The 20288-nt window shown below is 36.0% G+C and overlaps 1 protein-coding gene and 1 long non-coding RNA gene across 3 annotated transcripts in view; one reads left to right on the top strand and one right to left on the bottom strand.

The window, feature by feature from the left end:
• Window positions 1-305: 305 nt before the first annotated feature.
• LOC308696180 lies at window positions 306-3520 on the bottom strand. Of its 2 annotated transcripts, none has more exons than XR_014030792.1 (6): window positions 3387-3520; window positions 3141-3205; window positions 2814-2869; window positions 2381-2461; window positions 1834-1944; window positions 306-1286 (listed from the first exon to the last, which is right to left on the bottom strand). It is a non-coding gene; the product is annotated as an uncharacterized lncRNA (long non-coding RNA). The 2 variants fall into 2 exon arrangements; XR_014030793.1 differs by having other exon boundaries at window positions 2381-2421.
• Window positions 3521-8050: 4530 nt separating this feature from the next.
• kcnt2a (potassium channel, subfamily T, member 2a) overlaps window positions 8051-20288 on the top strand; it is a gene marked incomplete at its 5' end in the record, with an annotated part of 40047 nt that continues 27809 nt past the window's right edge. Inside the window, 4 exons of the mRNA XM_081373797.1 lie at window positions 8051-8080; window positions 12234-12328; window positions 18726-18906; window positions 19740-19904. Coding sequence (XP_081229923.1) covers window positions 8051-8080; window positions 12234-12328; window positions 18726-18906; window positions 19740-19904 — 471 coding nt within the window. The remainder of the gene's footprint in view (window positions 8081-12233; window positions 12329-18725; window positions 18907-19739; window positions 19905-20288) is intronic.

The following is a 20288-nucleotide window of genomic DNA, read 5'->3' as shown; positions in this document are numbered from 1 at the left end:
GAAAGGTTCCCGCAAGGTTCTCGTAACGTTCCCGGAAGGTTAGGGGAACGTTCCCGGAACGTTGCCGAAAGGTTCCCAGAACGTTCCCGGAACGTTCTCCTAACGTCTACACATCCTGATATGCCTGTACACAAATTGTAGGTCTACAAACAACATATTCTACATTGTTTATTGTTCAAACACTTAAGAATCCTATGAATATATTATTACAATAAATTGAATTTACAGAAACTATCACTAATAAGTAAATCAATCAGTTTGTATTAAATAAATAAATCAGCACACAATCCATGTTTTTGTTTATTCATTGTTTAATTATCAACCTAAAATAAGTCATTAAAAACAGCGTTAGCAAAATGTATTCAGGAACAGTAATTTACATTTAATATTTCAAACATGAAAATATTTCAAATAAAACTGCACAAACATTTTAATTAAAACGATCTTTTTGCAAACTGTAGCCTATAACTTTGGCTATAAAGTTGAAAAAGTATTCATTTATATACAATATACATGAATGTGCCAATCTTCACTCCGCTCAAAACATTTAAACTCCCAACACCATCTGCAAATTTAACAAGAAAATAAAAAGACAACGCGTTACATGGACACACAATCCCATGCCAAAATTCAAGCCCTGTAATGGCATTAATATTCATCTGGAGCAAATGAAAAGAGTGAGGTGGGATTGTGGATCACAATTGGGATCACAAGCTGTAGGAGATATGAGCACGAGCGCTGCTGGTATCATGTATTTATTCAGATATTTCAGCATCAATGTGTATAGAAAAATTTATATATTTCAAAACAATACATTGCATTTATTTATATTGCACTATTTATTATTTCAGACTACAAATCAAAAAAGGAATGTTTTATATAGGGGTAAGGATACCCATATTAAGCCTCTCTCTCTGAAGTCAAATAAAAAACAGAGAAAATAATATTTAAGTCTAGTGAACTCTGACCTGCGAATTCGCTCTACCTTTTATGTATAAGTCTCACCTCCAATGAAGAATTTGAAAACCTGTAACTGCTGTGTTGTTTATGAGAAAGAAAGTGAAAAAAAGTTTGAAACTGCTATCAATTTTTTTTTTTTAATCTCTGTGACTTTACACCTACAAATTCCACTGTCACAGGTGCTCAGTTTTGCTATAATGAAACCCTCACAGAACATGGTAATAATCAGCCATCCATGCAAAAGCAAAGGTCGGTGTAGTTTACAGGTGCATCTGTCCAGGCCAACATCTGATGCCTTGATGCCTTCCGCTGGGATCCCAGAAAACCTGAAATAAAAAAATAGTACAGTTCAAAATCTATCATACATACATCTCATCTGGTATCACAAATTATCATTCCAGGTTCACTTTAAGATATGCTCAATATTAGTGCTGCACAATATTGAAAAATTTAGAGTTTATTTAGAGATATCAGCCGTATGGTTTAGTGCATGCGCTAACGGCTCCAGGTTTGTATCTGGTAAATTACCCCACTAATAATGCCCAGAATGGTACCAAACTACTACAGTAGTACAAATAGGTTCTGTACTCATTAAACGAGGCATTGGAAAGTTTGTAAGTACATCAGGAGTTTATTTAAATAACACTTGCCTGACGGCGAATGCTACTGCTGATGTTGACGTCACTTTATGAGTACAGAACCTATTTGTACTACTCATTTTCCCCGACATAGAGCAGACCGGCACACAACAAAAACTGCTGTTCGGATGTTCCCTTGTCTGATATTTTAGCCTTCGTGACATTTTAATTAAAACAGAAGTAAGAATTTTAGTGTAATAAGCAAAAATTAACAGTAAACTCAGAGATCACCTACCGCTGCAGATGTGTACGGAAGTGAAAAGCGGAAATGCTTAGACCTCTTTCCGGTTCAACCGCTGGGCGCTCCGCATAACCTCTATTGGGGGGATTTTGTAGAGGAGTGAACCTGCATAGAAAATTACAATAGATAACAAGCATAGATAAATACAATAGAAGAAAAACACAGTTGAAATAAGCAGTGCATTATGTTTTTCAGTTAAATCTAACTTATCAGGTACAGAAATTGATTTATCAAAATGTAAAATAAGTCTTCAGTGTAAAAATAAAATAACTATAAAATTAATGTATCTTTGCTAAAGCTACAAGTCATTCTCTCTTTTGATGTTTGATCACCATTGGCGACACAAGCAGCTGCGGGTACGTTAGGCTGCTGTCCCTTTAAGACGAATGCGCAGAACTAATATAAATGACACGCATCCGTTTTCTTTCTGTTTAAAACACAAGACAAGAGGAAACTCGCCATTTTGACTTCATTTTGCGTGCACGTGTCTGTTTAAGCTAAAAAAAAAAAGTGAAAGAGAACTGAATTCGGCTAAACTCACCTTCTTCATCTACTGACTGTGGATGGCATCAAGGTCTTGTCCTGAAGAATACAGGGCCAAACAATAGGGATTTTATCTCATCTGGTAACAAGAGCAAAGCCATAACTTTAAGAACTCTAATGATATATTTACCCCCTGATATTGCATTGGGGATATCAATTCAAACATTTTTAAAGGCTAAGAGTATGAGCCACAGCTGCCCAAGATATCTAGGGGTTGCAAATTAGTCATGGCTATAAACCTGTATGCATGGCATCTACTTTGTATTTTTTATAAAGCAATGTTCTATGCATTTGTCCCTGTCAAATAAACATTAAATAAATAAATCTGTGAAAAATAACTGCCTAAAGTTGTCGACCCCCTGAACCGCATTTAAAAGTACAAAGAATTTCAGTATTGATCAATAAAAAAAAATAAAAAAATACATAAATACCTTTGAGTTGGACAGTATGTTGTCAGTCTCATTGGCCAACATAATTCAAAACAGACCTAAAGAAATAAAATAAAATATAGTAATCATCAGGATATCATGTTATCATAATAGTTAAATGAATTATTATAACTATGACCATTATAATATTGTATTAGTCGCCTATTATTTAGCTGATTATTTAGCTTACAGGCTTCTCAAGGACAATCTCACTGAAAAAACTTGGGGTTAATGATTTTAAAATGTGAGACTTATTTCAAAAGCATAAATCTTACAGACCCCAAACCTTTGGACAGCAGTGCACTGCATGTTTGAGGTGGTTTTGCTTACTAGTCATATGGTTCATAGAGATTTTCTTGGACAGGGAGTGCAGCAGGCCATCACAGCATGATGATCTAGGAACATAACATGCTGTTTGTCACAGAGCCAAAAATATTACATGTGATAGGTTTATTACAAGGAACCAAGCTAGAACAGAGGTGAAATGCAGAAAAGATAAATATATACAAATCTTAAGATAATATATTGTGAAATAAATGCATATGGAATTATCATCATGATTAAACAATAACTCACCCCTTGTTGTAGAGTTTTATTTTTTCTCTCGCTATTCTGAAATCACATTTTAGCAATATTGGTAAGTAACGTCACTGATTAAGTTAACAATACAGTGCATTCTTTTTGGTTAGCCTAAATAAATTAGCTTACTTCCCATTGACAAATTACCAGCAAAACTATCAAAAACTGTTATCTACACTAAATATGTGTTTAAAAACCCAAACTTTCATAAATAAGACCTCAACTTAACGTAACTTAGGCCTAACGTTGTCTTTTGAAACCGGTTAGCTAGCGTAGATGCTAACGGACTTTTTCAAAGACATAAAATCATTTCTTTAAAATAAATATTTAACAGAAGCGTGTCAATTACACGTAAGAAATGTGTCAGGGGCGTTTGTGTGTATTATTTGTGAGATTTTGTTGTCTAAACTTACCTGAAAGCAGTGAAACCAACAGCGAGAGACGGGAGTTTTGTTGTTTGTCAGTTGTCGATGACGTTTCCATCTGCTCTCGAGCAGCGCACGTGCTCCAGTGTTTGATCACGCGCATGCGCATTAAAACACTTCAAAGTCATGCAGCATTTAAATAAACATATAGAATTAAAATATAACATAATTTAAAATATCATTAATAAAAAGTTATTGCGAATAGATCTGAACGTTGTTGGTTATCTTATAACCTTAGGGGACCGTACTGACGACGTTGTCAGTTGGTAATCTGCCTGTTAATAGTAGGCTAAGTGATATTAAAATAATAACCTGCAGAGAACGTTCCCAGAACGTTCTCTTTAGGTTATACAAATAAAACCTAAAACCTGCAAGGAAACGTTCTGGGAAGGTTCTCTTTAGGTTATAAAAATTAAACCTAAAAATAACCTGCAGGGAACGTTCTGGGAAGGTTCTCTTTAGGTTATTAAATAACAACCTGCAGGGAACGTTCCCAGAACGTTCTCTTTAGGTTATAAATTTAAACCTAAAAATAACCTACAGGGAACGTTCTGGGAACGTTCCCTTAAAGTTATAAAAATAGATCCTAAAAATAACCTACAGGGAATGTTCCCAGAACGTTCTCTTTAGGTTATAAATTTAAACCTAAAAATAACCTACAGGGAACGTTCTGGGAACGTTCCCTTAAAATTATAAAAATATATCCAAAAAATAACCTACAGGGAATGTTCCCAGAACGTTCTCTTTAGGTTATAAATTTAAACCTAAAAATAACCTACAGGGAACGTTCTGGGAACGTTCCCTTAATGTTATAAACAAAGATCCTAAAAATAACCTACAGGGAACGTTCCCAGAACGTTCTTGTTTGGTTCCCAAAAAAATAACCAAATGGGAACCAAACGGGAACGTTAGGGGAACGTTCTGTGTTTGCTTGGTAGTTTTCGTTTCTTGGAACTGTTTTAATTTTAAACATGGGCAAAGATCTTTGGCCGATGCTTTAATGTTTATAAGCGCTGAATTGTAGGATGTAGGCTAGTGACAACGAAACCGCACATGAGAAGACGCTGATGCTGAGGGGAAGCCGCTGACATCTAATGACATCAATTTGTAGTCACTGAGTCTGCCTATCAGTCACACACCAGATGTGAGCTTTTTTCCCTCGTGAAGGGAACTCAGGGAAGAGAGACAAAGGGAGCGAAACAGAAATCGCACTTTGATATTATTTTGCAGCTGGGCAATTGGGAAAAAGTCAAAGACAAAAAACTGTGGGCTTATCGTTCTCGTGATCTTGTAAGTAGGTTTATTTTATTTATTTGCTTTTGGAGAAACATGGCTGATGGTGACAACGGAGTGGCATCCCTGCCTCTTAAACCCAGATTCGGGGATTTATTACTTCGAGAGCAGACAAGGCTAAACAATGCCAAGTAAGTGAATGAAATGTCTTTGATATGTTTTAAGACCATTTGAACCAACATACAAAACAAGCATTATTGTAGGCTAATTTAGTTTGGACCTTATACAGGCTAGTTACTGCCTTGTGACAGTTGTGTAGGCTAATCATATAGGCTACTGTTACAATTACTCTTCCCTATATTTAAATGAGTTATTGATGTTGTGCAAAAACAGTATTAGTAATAACTCCAGTGTGATGGAGTGCAACCAGTGGTGGAAATGGCTGAAATTAATTGGGGAAACTCAAGTTGGGGTCTTATAATTTTTAAACCAAAGATGCCGAAAATCTTTGAGATTTGCATAGCGTTTGGACTGGATTTCCTCCTGGACTCATCTTACTTATAAAATAATTTTAGAGATGGAAAAGATTAATTTATTTTGTTTAATCAGTCATTCTTATCCATGTGTTTTGCCGCATAGGATGCAGGTTGACGTTTCCAGTAAGGATAGTTTCAAACAACGCCTCCAGTTTTACTTCATCAAAAACCAACGATCGAGTATGTCTGTTTTTTATTTTCCTGTTACAATCACAAATGCTAAAATGAATTCTTTCTTGTTTACATACTCACATAAATTCAAAACATTATGGAAAAGAAATAGATAGCCTACTTTGAAAATTAATATATTTTTAAGATGTCATACTGGGGTGCGTTTCCCGAAAGCATCGTTGGCCAACTATGGTCGCAAGTTCATCGCAATGTCCTTTGAACTCGTAACGACGGAACTTGCGACCATAGTTGGCCAACGATGCGATGATGGAATTTTCTACTTATTAGTTTAAAATGTGTGATATGTTCCATATTTATGTGACCAAAGTTTGTCTCACTTGTTGAGTGCATGAAACTTCTTTTGTACTACTATAATGTCTAAAATGTTTTATAAACACTATTTTTATTCCTCAGGTCTCAGGGTGCGAGTGTTTTATTTTTCGCTCAGTGTGTTAAGCTGCATTTTGTATATATCCAGAGTGCTGTCTGACTCAGGAGAACGTCAACACACATGGTACTGTAGATATTTTTCATTGTTTAATGGATAGAAACTTTGGCAGGAAGGCTCATCCTTAGCCAAATGAGATGGGTGTGGATTACACTTTTAGATTAAGATTACTATATCACTCACTGGATTCACAATGTATTTTCGATGAGGTTTAACCCTTGTATGATGTTTCAGGTCAATTTGACCCGAAACACAAAATAACCTAGGATATTTTTGTAAATTTTGGGGCAATTTCTCATTTAGGATTATGAACATGCCTGCAAAGTTTTGACACTCTGAGGTGCTTTGGAATGCGTCTACAAAATTTCTGAAGTTTTTAATGTTAGTGGGTCAATTTGACCCGCAATTTTATGGCTAACCGCAGCTGCACAGACCCCAATTTTATTTTTATTTTTTTATATCAGTTTCTCAACTACCCTCTGAGAGTATTTAAATGTACATTTATACATTTGGGAGACACTTTTATGCAAAGAAATGTACACCGCAGCACTGAAGGCATACATTTGTATCAGTTCAAGTGCATGATTTTGGCTTTACTGTTTGAGCTTTAGGAAAGCTCACAAAAATAAAACAAAAATATTTCAAGTGAAAAAAAAATCAACATTTTAAATAAACAAAAAATAGTTACAATACTGTTTATATGGTTAAAAATAGTTGTTAAATACAGTTTTAAAAATAATATGTTCTTTATTTTTTTGTAATGTGTGAGAAGCATTAATATTAGAGATTTACTGTTTTCACCTGATTTATTTATTTATTTTTATAGTGTAAATGTTCTTGAATCTGATTAGGGTCAATTTGACCCGCAACATAAAAATCACAGAATTCGAACATGATACAAGGGTTAAAGGAAAATGTGTTTATACAGAAAAAAATCTTGTCAGACTCTGAGAAACAGTAATGGGCTGAAAAATTCTGCTAATAAAGGCACCAACAGTCTCTAATTTCATTACACTCACTTGTCAATTCCCTACACACATCTAATGATGATTGTGTTTGAAGGCAGACTTCCTTTATGTTACTGGCCCAAGTCAAATGAGTTTGTATATAACAAAACTAGAAAATAAATACCTTGCTTCATTTTGTAAAAGTAACAATTCTTTATGTGAGGATTAGTAAAAAAAATTATTCAGTTTATACTTCTATAAAATGACTTCCATAATGATATCTGCTTCAAAATAATGTAATTCCTCTACTCACAGCTTGAACTGCACATACAAAAATTATACCCTGCTTGGAATCAACTGGTATGTATTTCCAAAGAAACCAAAAACAAGACAGAATTTCAATATAAAATTGCTCTGATTTATTCATTTGCACCATGTTAATAACCCTTTATTGTTACCAGGGCCTCAATTATTTGGGTTGAACGAAATCAAACGCTTTGGGCTGTACAGGTAGTTCTGCAGATAAATCTCATAATATCCACAATTTTTAGATTTTATTTTATTTATTTTGTGAAAGGTTTGTGTTATGGATCTAATATAAAGTTATTTTAACAAATAGCTATTTTTTTCTTTAGGTGTCTGTTGCTGTCATATGTTTATTCATAAGAATCCTGCTGACATATCTACGATACAAGGTATACATTTTTAGTATTTTCCATATCAGTTTACAAGAACATCGAATATCAACAACAAAACAATGACCCTAAAGAAACAATCTACTGATACAGTATATTTTTCATGCAACTATTGATACCATCTGTGTTAATTCTGTCTGTTTATCTCTCTAACAATCTAGGGAAACATATTGCAGCAGGTACTTCAAATAGCGTTTATCTTGGAAATGATTGACACAGTGCCCTTTGTGATCGGAGTAAGTATGTAATTGAACAACTGTTGACATACAACTGAAAATAATAGTCCTGTGATGTCGGTGCTGCCACACCTGAACAATTATTTTCCTATCTAAAGATGTAGGCCTATTCGATTTAATGCATAATCCATTAATATCTTTATCTGGTCTTTTATTATTAGTGTTGTTTACAAGCATCTCTTGTACTATACTGTATCTTTTTTTTAAGTATTAATCTTTGGTTCATAACTCATAACCTACCGCACTACACAACTACCCTCAACACCATAGCAGAACACCCTAGAAACCAAATACCATTTTAGAGCAAATTTAGCAACTTGTTTACAACTCTTTTTTACAAAATTTCACTGTGAAATTTCATTTAAGATATTTTTGTTGTAGAAACTTTTGCATAAAACGTTAAAGTTGGAAGATTAGACCTTCTGTGTTCCCTTTTGACTGATATGTGTTTAGAGCTTACTTTGGCAATTTAAAAACGAGCATTCTTATAAGATTATTTATTATTACGTATTAAATGTCTGTTTTGGTGAAAAGCTTCAGTTTTCTGTGAAAGTTTAATGGGTGGTCTTTGTTAATTGTTGTAACAGATTTTTTTTCCTCCTCTACGGAACCTCTTCGTCCCTGTGTTTCTGAAATGCTGGCTGGCAAAACGTGCCTTGGAAAACATGATTGTGAGTATATGTTTTGAAGAAAGTATAGACATGCATTTGTTATACTGTAGTCATTCTGTAGGAAATTGATCAGACTATTTATCTGCCTGCTCTACACTGTAAAAACTAAAGGAGCCTCAAGTATCCTGTCGGATACTCAAGGAACTTCAAAATGTAATTTTGGTGCCTCAAAGCTCTTTTTCCTATAGTAGGGTTACTGGAGGACCATTGACAATCTTTGAGGTTCTTGCTGGAACTTATGGGATCCTTTAAGCACTTTGTATTTACTTCAGAGGTTCTGGAGTCACCTTTTCATTACCATGAGACCTCGAAGTGCTTTGGGGGAAAATAGAGGAACCTGAATGCGATAAAAGGGTTATTGGAAGATCTTTTAACATTCAAGTGGTTCCTGGAAGATCTCTTATGTTAAAGCCAGCATCTGGAGGAACCCAATGGTTCAGTGAGGCCCGAATTAGATTATTATTCTATTATTATTATTATTATTATTATTATAGGCTACTTAAGTTTGATTCAGAATACATACCCAGGTGAAAAAGACGTACTATTAAATGTATTAAAAATGTACTTGAGTGTGTTTTTAGTAGACCTACAATACAAATATAGCCTACTTTAATGCATTTTTATTATTATTATTATTATAGGCAAGTTTGATTCAGTATACATACCCAGGTGAAAAAGATGTACTATTAAATGTATTAAAAATGTACTTGAGTGTGTTTTTAGTAGACCTACAATACAAATATACTTTAATGCATTTTTAATACATTTAACAGTAACTATAGTCTTTTTCACTTGGGTAGCTTACATATATTTAGTATAGGCCTATTTTATTAAGTCATTTAAACCTTAAACAACAACACTAAATAATAATAATATTATATGAAGAAGAAGAAGCAGGAGGAGAAAAGTATTATTCTGTCACGAAACTGCTGCTATTCCTCTGCTGTCGTCGCTTCAGTGATCCTCGCGCTGCTCGCGCGCAACAGAGCTCAGCTGATCGTCATCAGAAAGTAACGGCTCCTCTCATCAAAGCTTCCGCCGTTTGTTCGGCTCTCCATTACAAGGTTTGTAAACTCGCCAAATAAATATAAATACAGAGTCTACTCACTATTCAAACACACACATATATCTAAACTAAATTTATTATACATTACTACGTTTTTACAGTGTTTACCACTCGTTTATTGCACAGTATCTGGTATGAAGGTTTTAGCCGCGATGCTAACTACGTTGATCTAATGAACAAATGGAAATTATTGACTTATTGTCTTACATTGATTTAGTCATTCAATTCAACATATTTTGTACAACTGTGTCTTCAAATTGCTGATATAGCCTAACTAATTTAGAAAATTCTCTGATTCTTGGCGTTTGTTATGAATAACAAAAACAGGTTATAGTTTGCTCTGTTTTTGTTTAGCCTAACTTTACTACAGGTGCCCTCATTCTCTCAAATACCATTTTAAAGCCATTTACTGGTCAATAAATATTATGTTGTGAATAATCAGCTTTGTTCTTTTGTTTCCCCAGAACAACCATTACATTTCTAAAATAATCTGAACATTTCAGTGGCAACATTGAATTACAGTAAGTTACCTGCACCACATGCAAGTACTTTATTACTATGAACTTTCTCTGTGTGAAATTGTATTGTTTGACTGTGTACTTGTGTTTTTTAATCAGTTACTCTCTGAAAATCTTTTCTCATGATCTCAAATCTCATTCATGTTACTCAGAAAAATAATATCACAGGTTTGATTCACAAAAAATGCTATAGACATTTTAACTCTGAATTATAACTTCAAGTTTAGTCTTTTTCGACAAAAAAATAAATAAATAGGAAAAAGCTATTAGGCTTCAGAAGACTTGTTGCAACACAACCCATAACACATGAGTTGTGAACTCATTGATTATTTTTAGGATCTTTTCTGGGACATTTTTGGAGCTTAACCATTTTTACATAAATTGTTGCATTGAATTGAACTAGACAAGTGTGCATAAGAATGGTTTCATGAATGATTTACACAATTGTTTTCTGCTTGTGTTTCATGCAGTGTCAGCGATCGGTGACTGGGGTCGCATTATGCCTGAGATCTGCTTTTGGGTTCCACAGACAGAAAGTCAAACAGGTCTGGAACGTCACAAGGCTGAGGAAATTATTTAAATTTCACAACTATCAGTTTAATAACCTTACTAACAGTACATTTTGTACTTTGCAGGGATCTCGGTAAGCTGAAATACAAGTTTGATCAAGAATAAAAATCCTCCTGTAGACCTGAAAATCATCGAAGTGCCTGGACCATCCACCAGAAAAGAGGTAAAACAAACGGAAAACGATGCTGTACCTTTTCACTTTTCTAACTCGTTAAGTACCTCACACCAACTTGGTCCCATAGTGACATTTTTGACCACAAACGAAATTGCTGATCGTGTGAATTCATATTGAAATGACTGAATTCACCAGTGAACATTCACAGAACAACAGATCATTTTACTGCACCTTAACTCTGTTTCCGGGTCGAAGCCTCTACTTCCTCTATCTTGTTTCATGAGAATACTCAACAACCATTTATGAACACTGTTGATTCAAGTCACACATTTAAGCTTTTCAAAAGCCATAGTGTATTACAGTCTCCAGTCTAACGGCATCCCAGACTTAAACATTTTATGATTCAAAATAGCTGAATAACTAACCATCAGAGATTTCAGTATAGAGATAAAGGTTACAGCACAATGAGTGTATATTAGCACTGTTGTTTGTTTTTGGCATCTGATAGAGCTTTTGGACTTGGAAACAGTGATGTCAGACTAACCATCGGACTGAAACACAAATGTTTTAAAGTTAAGTAAAGATGGACATTTTTAATTAGTTCAAATGTAATTTTTTTACATTGATTTATTTAGTGGAACATATGTGTTTCCATGCATTTTGTTGAGATGTCTTTTCTTGTTTATCTATTGTATATACATGGTTGATTATTCATGTTGCTTATGTATTATACTATTTTTTTGTGTAGTCATTGATATTAATCTGTAGTTAGCTTTTTTCCCCATGTGCATGGAAGTGTATGTATAAAAATGAATATCAAATATGTAATAAACAATTCTTATTTTGTATTTGGTTCAATTTGTTTATTATAATAGAAGTCAAAGGTAACCATAGTAATAACATGAAATTAAATATTTAAAAAAAAAATGAAATTTGGTTCCTGGAGGCACCCACAGTGGTTCCACACAGTGCCTAATATAAGAGTTCCTCAGGAAACCTTTGTGGTTCCTCAGAGAACCGGCCCTTTTTAAAGGGTGCCTAGAGGATCTACAGACGGTTCCGCCGGTGTGGCAAAGTGAAGAACCCCAAAAGGTTCCTCCAGGCACCTTTTATTTTTACAGTGTAGACAGCCTTAAAAGGACAGTTCAACCAAACATTTAAATATACAATAAACTCAATGTAATTCCATCATCGTTTTCTCTCTGTCTCTCAGAATGATCTTCATCGTGCTACTCACTGGACACAGTCAGCCATGTCCAATCAGGTCCTCATCCTCATCTCCACCATTGTCTGCCTCATTTTCACTTTGTGAGTCAGCTCATGTACACACTCACATACAAGGCACATGCACATAAACAGTCTAATTTAGCCTAATTCGACCACAAACTGCTTGTCATATAGGATTTCCCAACAACCCTGCTGAAAAATCTAGCATTGCTGGTCACCAGCATAAGGTATGCTTTGCACGCTGTGACCAGCATGGGATGCTGGTTGCTGGTTTGCTGGATCCCAGCATGGGATGCTGGTGTGCTGGTGGTATATTGTCTTTTGGGTACTGGATTGATCCCAGCAATACCACAACAAAATGGGTCACATATCACTTTTCTTAGTGTGTTTGTAGTTAGAACACGACCAAGACGATTTTCCAAATGAATTTGAATGAACTATTTGATAAGGAAAAGAAGCGTTTTGCTGGTTATATATTTACTGGTACACAGTAAAATCCTCAGTGTTAAACAAACACTTTTCAGTTTTCATATGGTTCCAATCTATAGAGAGTAAAAGTAACACTGAAGCAATGTAACAGTTAGTGAAATAAAGGAGATTTACTCTACAAGTAATGATTGAGCATTAGTGATGAACACCTGCTGTTAACAAGCAGAACCACTGAAGGTAATAGGAACAACAAGAACATAAAAAAGAGAATAGATGAGCAGAAACACTACAACTACAACTGACTCTAAATGTTTTTGTTTTGCAGTGTACACAAGTTCTTTTTAACTGATTTATGTACAGATCTTTTGAAATAGGAGACAGCATACCAACACTAACCAGCATAAACCAGCCTGGGGTGCAACAACATAACTCGCTGGTTCAATACCATAGTATGATGCATCGCTGAAGAAATCAACACGACTGTTTCCGGAAACCATATTGTCGCAAATTGGTCGTTCAACCACGTTGGTTAATGATGTCACGCAGGTGGTGGAGTAATAACTTTCCTTAATGAATCTGTTTGAGATCAAATTATAAATTGCGAACATGGCATCTGAGGACTATTTCTCATTTCTCTCAATTATTTTGCTTTATTTCCAGATTCAATCATAAACGAGCCTATGCTTGAATCTGGAAATAAAGCAAAATTGACATCTACGTACTAGAGCACGTACGCACATGCGCACTCTTCAAAAACTGTGCTTTAAATCTCTTGACAAACTAAAAGACGTAAATGACATTTCTATGTATTTTAAATAAAAGATACAGATTGCACTTAATATCAGCTTGCTTATTTTGCTCTAGACAGGGATTTATTAAGTCCACATGTCATGCAAACAAGAAACAGGTCGAGAGCTGTCGTTCTAACCACACAACTTTGCGATGCTGTTTGCAAATGTTCGTTGGAGCGATGGTTTTTCGGGAAACACGGACTCGTTGAACTATGCTGATAACGACGGAACTTAGTTGGCTACGACCATAGTTGGCTAACGATGCTTTTGGGAAATGCACCCCTGGTTTATGCTGGATTTGGGAACATAATTGGAGGGAACTGTGTCTCCTGGTCTTAATCAGTGTTTGCCTGTTTGCTCTCATTTGACTGAGACTGAAGCATAAGATGTGCAGCACTGTTCAGGGTAAGAGACAGATTGACTTGCAGCTCATTTTTTCATTTTCTGCTTTTAGAAGCAGGAGCACTTACTCACCACAAATGTGCTTGTCCATCTGTTTTCACATCCTTATTAATCCCTGGTGTGTTGCCAGACTAATTGTAAAATACCGTAGTACATAGTTTGGCCTAAATTGTGATTGGAAAGGCATTACAAGTTAAAACATTACAAGTCATGTGAGTTATGTAATTAGATTACTTTAAGTAACAATTTTTAACTAACACATTTAAATTTACAACAGTTATTTTTTCAAACATGTAACGCATGTTAATTTGTTTTCCCATTTATTGGCTGATACCTCTCATGTCCTTATGTTGAGAGAAATCGTGTGTAAGTGCAGAGGTGTTGTGTTCTGTGCGCTGTATAAAATGATGGTTATTGTACTTCTAGACTAAATGTCAGAAAGCATTTACTCATCTCTCTTGCACAAAAACAGATTCAGGGCCCTATTTTAACGATCTGAAACGCAAGTGTCAAACGTTAAACGCAAGTAACTTTGTGGGCGGATCTCGGGCGCTGTTGCTATTATACCGGCGGGATAAATTACTCTTGCGCCCGACGCAAATCTAAAATGGGTTGGTCTGAAGTAGCTTCATTACTCATAGGTGTGATTTGGGCGTAACGTGCAATAAACCAATCAGAGCTTCATCTCACATTCCCTTTAAAAGCAGGCGCGCTTGTTCCATGGCTGATTGCTATTATAACGGCGGATTTGCCAGGCGCGTGCCAGGAGCTGTTCACATCCGAGGAGACCGACGTTCTCGTCAGGGCCGTAAAAGACAGAGAAGGGGCATTGTATGGGCATGGGAGAAACCCACCCAAATAAGCTCCGGTTAAACAGGCGTATGATAATTTTGGTAAATGTGTAAGCTAGATTTATGCCTATTTTTTCCTATGTAATTTTTCCTTCTATTTTTCCTTGTAATTATGTATGGTTTGCAAAAATGTCAACTGCTGCATCTGTGTAGATGAGAGAAGCAAAGTCTATGCTCGTTGTGCACACGCTACATTATGGCCAAGCATGCGCCCTTAAAATAGCATCTGAACGCGCCACTGAAAACGCGCCACTGACTTTAGACTAGGTTTTTCCTTGTTTGTGGCGGAATTGTTTTCTGGAACTGGAAAATAGCACCAGGGAAGTTCATTTCCTAATTTACCGACGTGCGTCTGCAGAGGGAAAAGTCTGCTGTGCGTTGGGTGCAAAATAGGAATGATACATGCGTTGGTGTACAAAGTCAATTGCGCTGGGTGCAAGATAAGGCCCTCAGTATTCCTCAAAATGAATAAAACCAGTTAAATAACAAATATATTTTATGTATTTAATCTCACTTTATTGACCAATGTCTTTTCTGCGAAATCTGTCTACTCTGACTGCCCAAAATCTACAGTTTGATCTACAAATCTTTGACTTTCGGCAAGAAGCATTGACACATCAAGACTAAAAATTGGGGCAAATATCAGGGTAAAAGTCATGTAGTGTATTTATTTCAGAGAGAAGCTCTTGCATCCTTTGTTTTTCAGATGACGTAGCTGCAGATTATCTGCTGTAGACCTCAGCAACATTAACTTTATTTTAGTTGTCAATATATTGGAGTATTTTCTTTTATCTTAGAACTAAATCAATATACTAATTGCTCTGTGGTCAAGTGTTCATCGTTAGAAAAACCACAGACAGCATTAGATGATCACCATTAAACTGCCAGTAAGTGCATCGCAACGCTTTTAGAGGAGATTTTCGCAAGCTGTTTGCTCATAGACTTGGTGTCATTTAAAGAGCTAATGCAGACAGAGAGTCAGAGCAAAAGATGAGTTCTCTGTCATTTCCTGATCCCATCACTTCATGACCATTTGCCACATTAGTCAATATGTGGTGGTTCTACCCAGAAATTGAGCTTGCATATTTCACATCCTTCTATAAGGCATTTGCTCAAAAATATTTGTTCTGTGTATAATGCATGTAAAATGCAACATGCTCATGCTGTTCAAAAAAGATGGTCAATGGTCAATGAATACAGAAAATAATTTTTGCAACATCCATATGAAATCATTAGAGAGGAAAAGTGGCATTGCTTTTCATTAGTGACTTGTTGAAATGGTACTAATGAAAAGCAAAACCATGAATGCAATGCAAAAAAAAAAAAGCATCATTCAAGAATATGCAGAAAATGTAAATTCGTTACGACGTAATTTCTGTAGGAGTGTGTTACAGTGAATATTTCAATTCTCTTCCGTAATGAATAAGAATGGTACTATGAATACTCACCGGCCACTTTTTGGGTACACCTTGCTAGTACCAGGTTGGACCCCCTTTTGCCTTCAGAACTGCCTTAATTCTTCATGGCATAGATTGCTCATTCCTCAGAGATTTTTTTTTATTGATATAATAGCATTACTCAGTTGCTGCAGATTTGTCAGCTGCACCTCCATGATGCGTATCTCCCGTTCCACCACATCCCAAAGCTGCTCTATTGGATTGAGATCTGGTGACTGTGGAGGATATTTGAGTTTAGTGAACTCAAAGTCATGTTCAAGAAATTAATTTGAGGTGATTTGAGCTTTGTGACATAATATCCATGTTGGAAGTGGCCATTAGAAGATGGTTAAACACCATGGTCATAAAGCGGCTGTTTACACCTGGCCACTTCATGCGGTTTCTATGATCGGATAGCTATCCGATCGTGAAAAGACCCGGTGTAAATGAACCCCGAAACGCATTTGAGACGGATTTAAATCCGATCGCTCAAACCACATCAGGAGGTGGTCTGGGCCGCATTCCAGCCGAAATCGGACAGGTGTAAATGCATCTGGTTTTTGAAACCACATATGTAAATTGTACTCCTCCCAACAATGCTAAAAAATAAACGTGTGAGAGCGTGTAATATGTTATGTTATAGCCAGATATGACGGCACTACTGCAGCACGCATCACTGCAGAAGCTGAGCATCTATTCATCAAGCCAATTGCAAACTATCGCAAATCAAAGTGAAAGTAAGTCGCAGACGCTTAACACACAATCAGCTTCATTAAAAGTAAAGAAACGAAATGATCTTACCAGTGCTGTTGTCGCTCTCTCCTATCACGATCTTTGATTTTGAAATTAGCTGATGATCAATAAAATGCAGCTCATATCTGTTGCTTTCGGTGACGTGCACTCCATTAAATCTGCATATAGTGCAGGAATTGAAGATCGGATTTAAATCCATTTTGTGAAAACACATTTATGTGACCAGGTGTAAATCAAATGGAATCGTTTTGATAAATCAGATAGCTATCCGATCTGAGAAAACGCATGAAGTGACCAGGTGTAAACAGCCCCAAAGAGATGAAGGTGATCATCAACAATACTCTTGGCATTAAGAGTATTGGCAATAGGCTGTGGCATTTAAACAATGCTCAATTGGTACTAAGGAGCCCAAAGTGTGCCAAGAAAATATCTCCCACACCATTGCACCACCACCAGCCTTAACTAGTGATAAAAGGCAGGATTGATTCATGCTTTCATGTTGTGTACACCAAGTTCTGACCCTACCATCTGAATGTCGCAGTAGAAATCGAGACTCATCAGCCCAGGCGGCGTTTTTCCAATCTTCTATTGGCTCATTTTGGTTAGCCTGTTCAAATCAGAGTCTCAGTTTCCTGTTCTTATCTGACAGGAGTGGCACCGGTATGTATTCTGCTATTGTAGCTCGTCTGCTTCAAGGTTTGTCGTGTTGTGCATTCAGAGATGCTCTTCGGTTGTTACGAGATATTTGAGATATTGTTGCCTTTCTATCAGCTTAAACCAGTCTGGCCATTCTCCTCTGACCTCTGGTATCAACAAGGCATTTTTACCCACAGAACTGCTGCTCACTGGTTATATGATCTTTTTCTGACCGTTCTCTGTAAACTCTAGAGATGGTTGTGTGTGAAAATCCCAGTAGATCAGCAGCTTGTCTGGCAACCATGCCACGCTCACTTAAATCAGCTTCCTTCCCCATTCTGATGCTCAGTTTGAACTTCAGCAGATCGTCCTGACCATGGCTGTGTCCGCAATCGCCCACTATACCCTTAAATAGGGCACTATTTGAGGGAGCAGACATTTGTAGTGGTGTCTGAAACCATAGTGGACATTATCGAGTGCACTCATTCAATCTCACAATTCACCTCAACAAAGTGTGTACAACTGATATCAATGGCTAGAGAATACCACTGCCAACTAAATTCCCATGTCTTGCCAGAAAATGGCGCACACAGGTGAATTATCCATACATCCATTTTCCAAACCGTGGGTACAGTGTAAAATCATACATGCATAAATTTCTTTTTAAATGATTATTAAATAGTTTAATTAAGGTTTATACATGCTAGTTTCCATGACAGGGTTCAAGATAAATCTTCTTTTTTATTACTACTGGAACTGATTATTAAACGGCAAGCACAAACTATGCAAAAGCAACAGCCCTTCCGGCGCACTCAGTGTCCGAATTCACTCACCGTTTTCATTTACTCCTTCAAGTGGATTATATAAGTGGAGAAAGGTATGGAATAGTGAATGAGGGTATGAGGGGTGATTTCGAACACAGCTAACACATGTCTACATGCCTAAATGCATTGATTTTCTGCTATGTGATTGGTTGATTAGATATTTATGTTAACTAGCAGTTGAACAGGTGTACCTAAAAATGTGGCTAGTGAGTATATATTCATAGTTTGACAATAATTAATATATGAATACATATATTACTGTAGTATACAGTCCCCATTTCCTGCAAACTTAACATGGACTCCTTTGTTTCGTTTACTTTTGTTGGATTTGTTTCAAAACTTTTCCACCTCTCCAGCATTTGTGGAGTTGAGCATTTGCAGCGTGCTGGAGGCAAACTCACAGTTTTTGACTCATTCTACTTCTGCATCGTGACCTTCTCTACAGTGGGGTTTGGAGATGTTGTTCCTGATATCTGGCCCTCCAAGTTGCTGGTGGTTATTATGATAATTGTCGCTTTAATGGTCCTGCCTACACAGGTAAGCTTGCCTTTGATACTATACTTTAAGATGATGCTTTATTAACAAAGTTCGGGAGGAACATTTTCAAATGGAGCCCTCCCCTCGGACAGCACGCCAAATACGCATACTCTTTTACTCTATCTGATCAATTTTGTAAGTGTAAACAAACATTTGATGCCAGCATGATGATCCCCTTGCTTTGCATGGTAATAAAATCTTACTATAAAATATAAAAGATATAAACTGTATATACTTTTACTGGATAAAAACATTTTGGATATTATTTTGAATATAAAAGCTGGTGCATCCATTTCTAAAAGTTATTTTATTTGTACAAAAACAGCATATTTTTGTTGCAAACTTATATTTGTTATCATATTGTTTTAATTTATTACCGTTATCACAAACACACTGGTTTGTTGCTCAAAAAATATAGTAAAGTGGATACTGGTGATATTATAAAAGTGTGATATTATAAAAACTAGACAATTATTACTTTAATAATTGGCTTTTATCTTCTCATTGTACTAAAGCAAGTTGTTAAAATATTATAAAACTTAAAAAAAAAATACATTTTTAATCAAAATGTAATTAAATATAAAAAAAAAAAAAAAACTGTGTTTCTTACTGTTAAAATCTAGTGCTCCTAATATTATAAAATAATCACAATGAATCTCAAAAATTGGGATGAAATAGGGCAGTCCTCACAAAAGGCTTCACAATATTAATGCACTTAACAATTCCCAGATCCCATGAGGGACATATAAGAGCAATAATCTACAGGCAATTAGAAATAAATTAGAGATAATGCTATGCGTTATGGTGTTTTCTTTCTGGTGTGATGACACTAGATTGAGGATCTGGCCTACTTGTGGATGGAGCGGCAGAAATCAGGAGGAGATTACAGCAGGCAGAGAGCAGAAACCGAGAGACACGTGGTGCTGTGCGTCAGTTCGATCAAAATCGACCTGCTGATGGATTTCCTAAATGAATTTTATGCCCACCCCGGACTTCAGGTACAACAAAAACAAATGATTAAACAGAATTATCATTACAGTTCAAAGGTAACACTCAGTTCCAATGGATGGTCTTTAAATACTTAAAGGCCCCCTGAAATCAAAATGTACGTTTTTTAGCTTTTAGTGTGAATATGTTAGCCTTAAGGTTATGAATAAGCTGGTGTGTTCCAAAACAATAACAAAATTCGCATTTAGGAGGTATAAGCATTCAAAACTTAGTCTCTCATTTCTGCTAAAATGGATCATGGATTTTTATGACATCACTCTGCAGTTCTCATCACTTCTTCTGTCCAATCAAATGCTCTCTAGAATCTAAAGTGTCCACCCCCTATGCTATAAATTAACAATGAACTCAAAGTTCATTTGAACTCAGTGAACTCA

The sequence above is a fragment of the Scardinius erythrophthalmus genome (genome assembly GCF_964197995.2).
Source record: "Scardinius erythrophthalmus genome assembly, chromosome: 9".
Lineage (NCBI taxonomy): Eukaryota > Metazoa > Chordata > Actinopteri > Cypriniformes > Leuciscidae > Scardinius > Scardinius erythrophthalmus.
The sequence above is the reverse complement of the archived record's forward strand: the minus strand, read 5'-3'. Positions and strand labels throughout refer to the sequence as shown.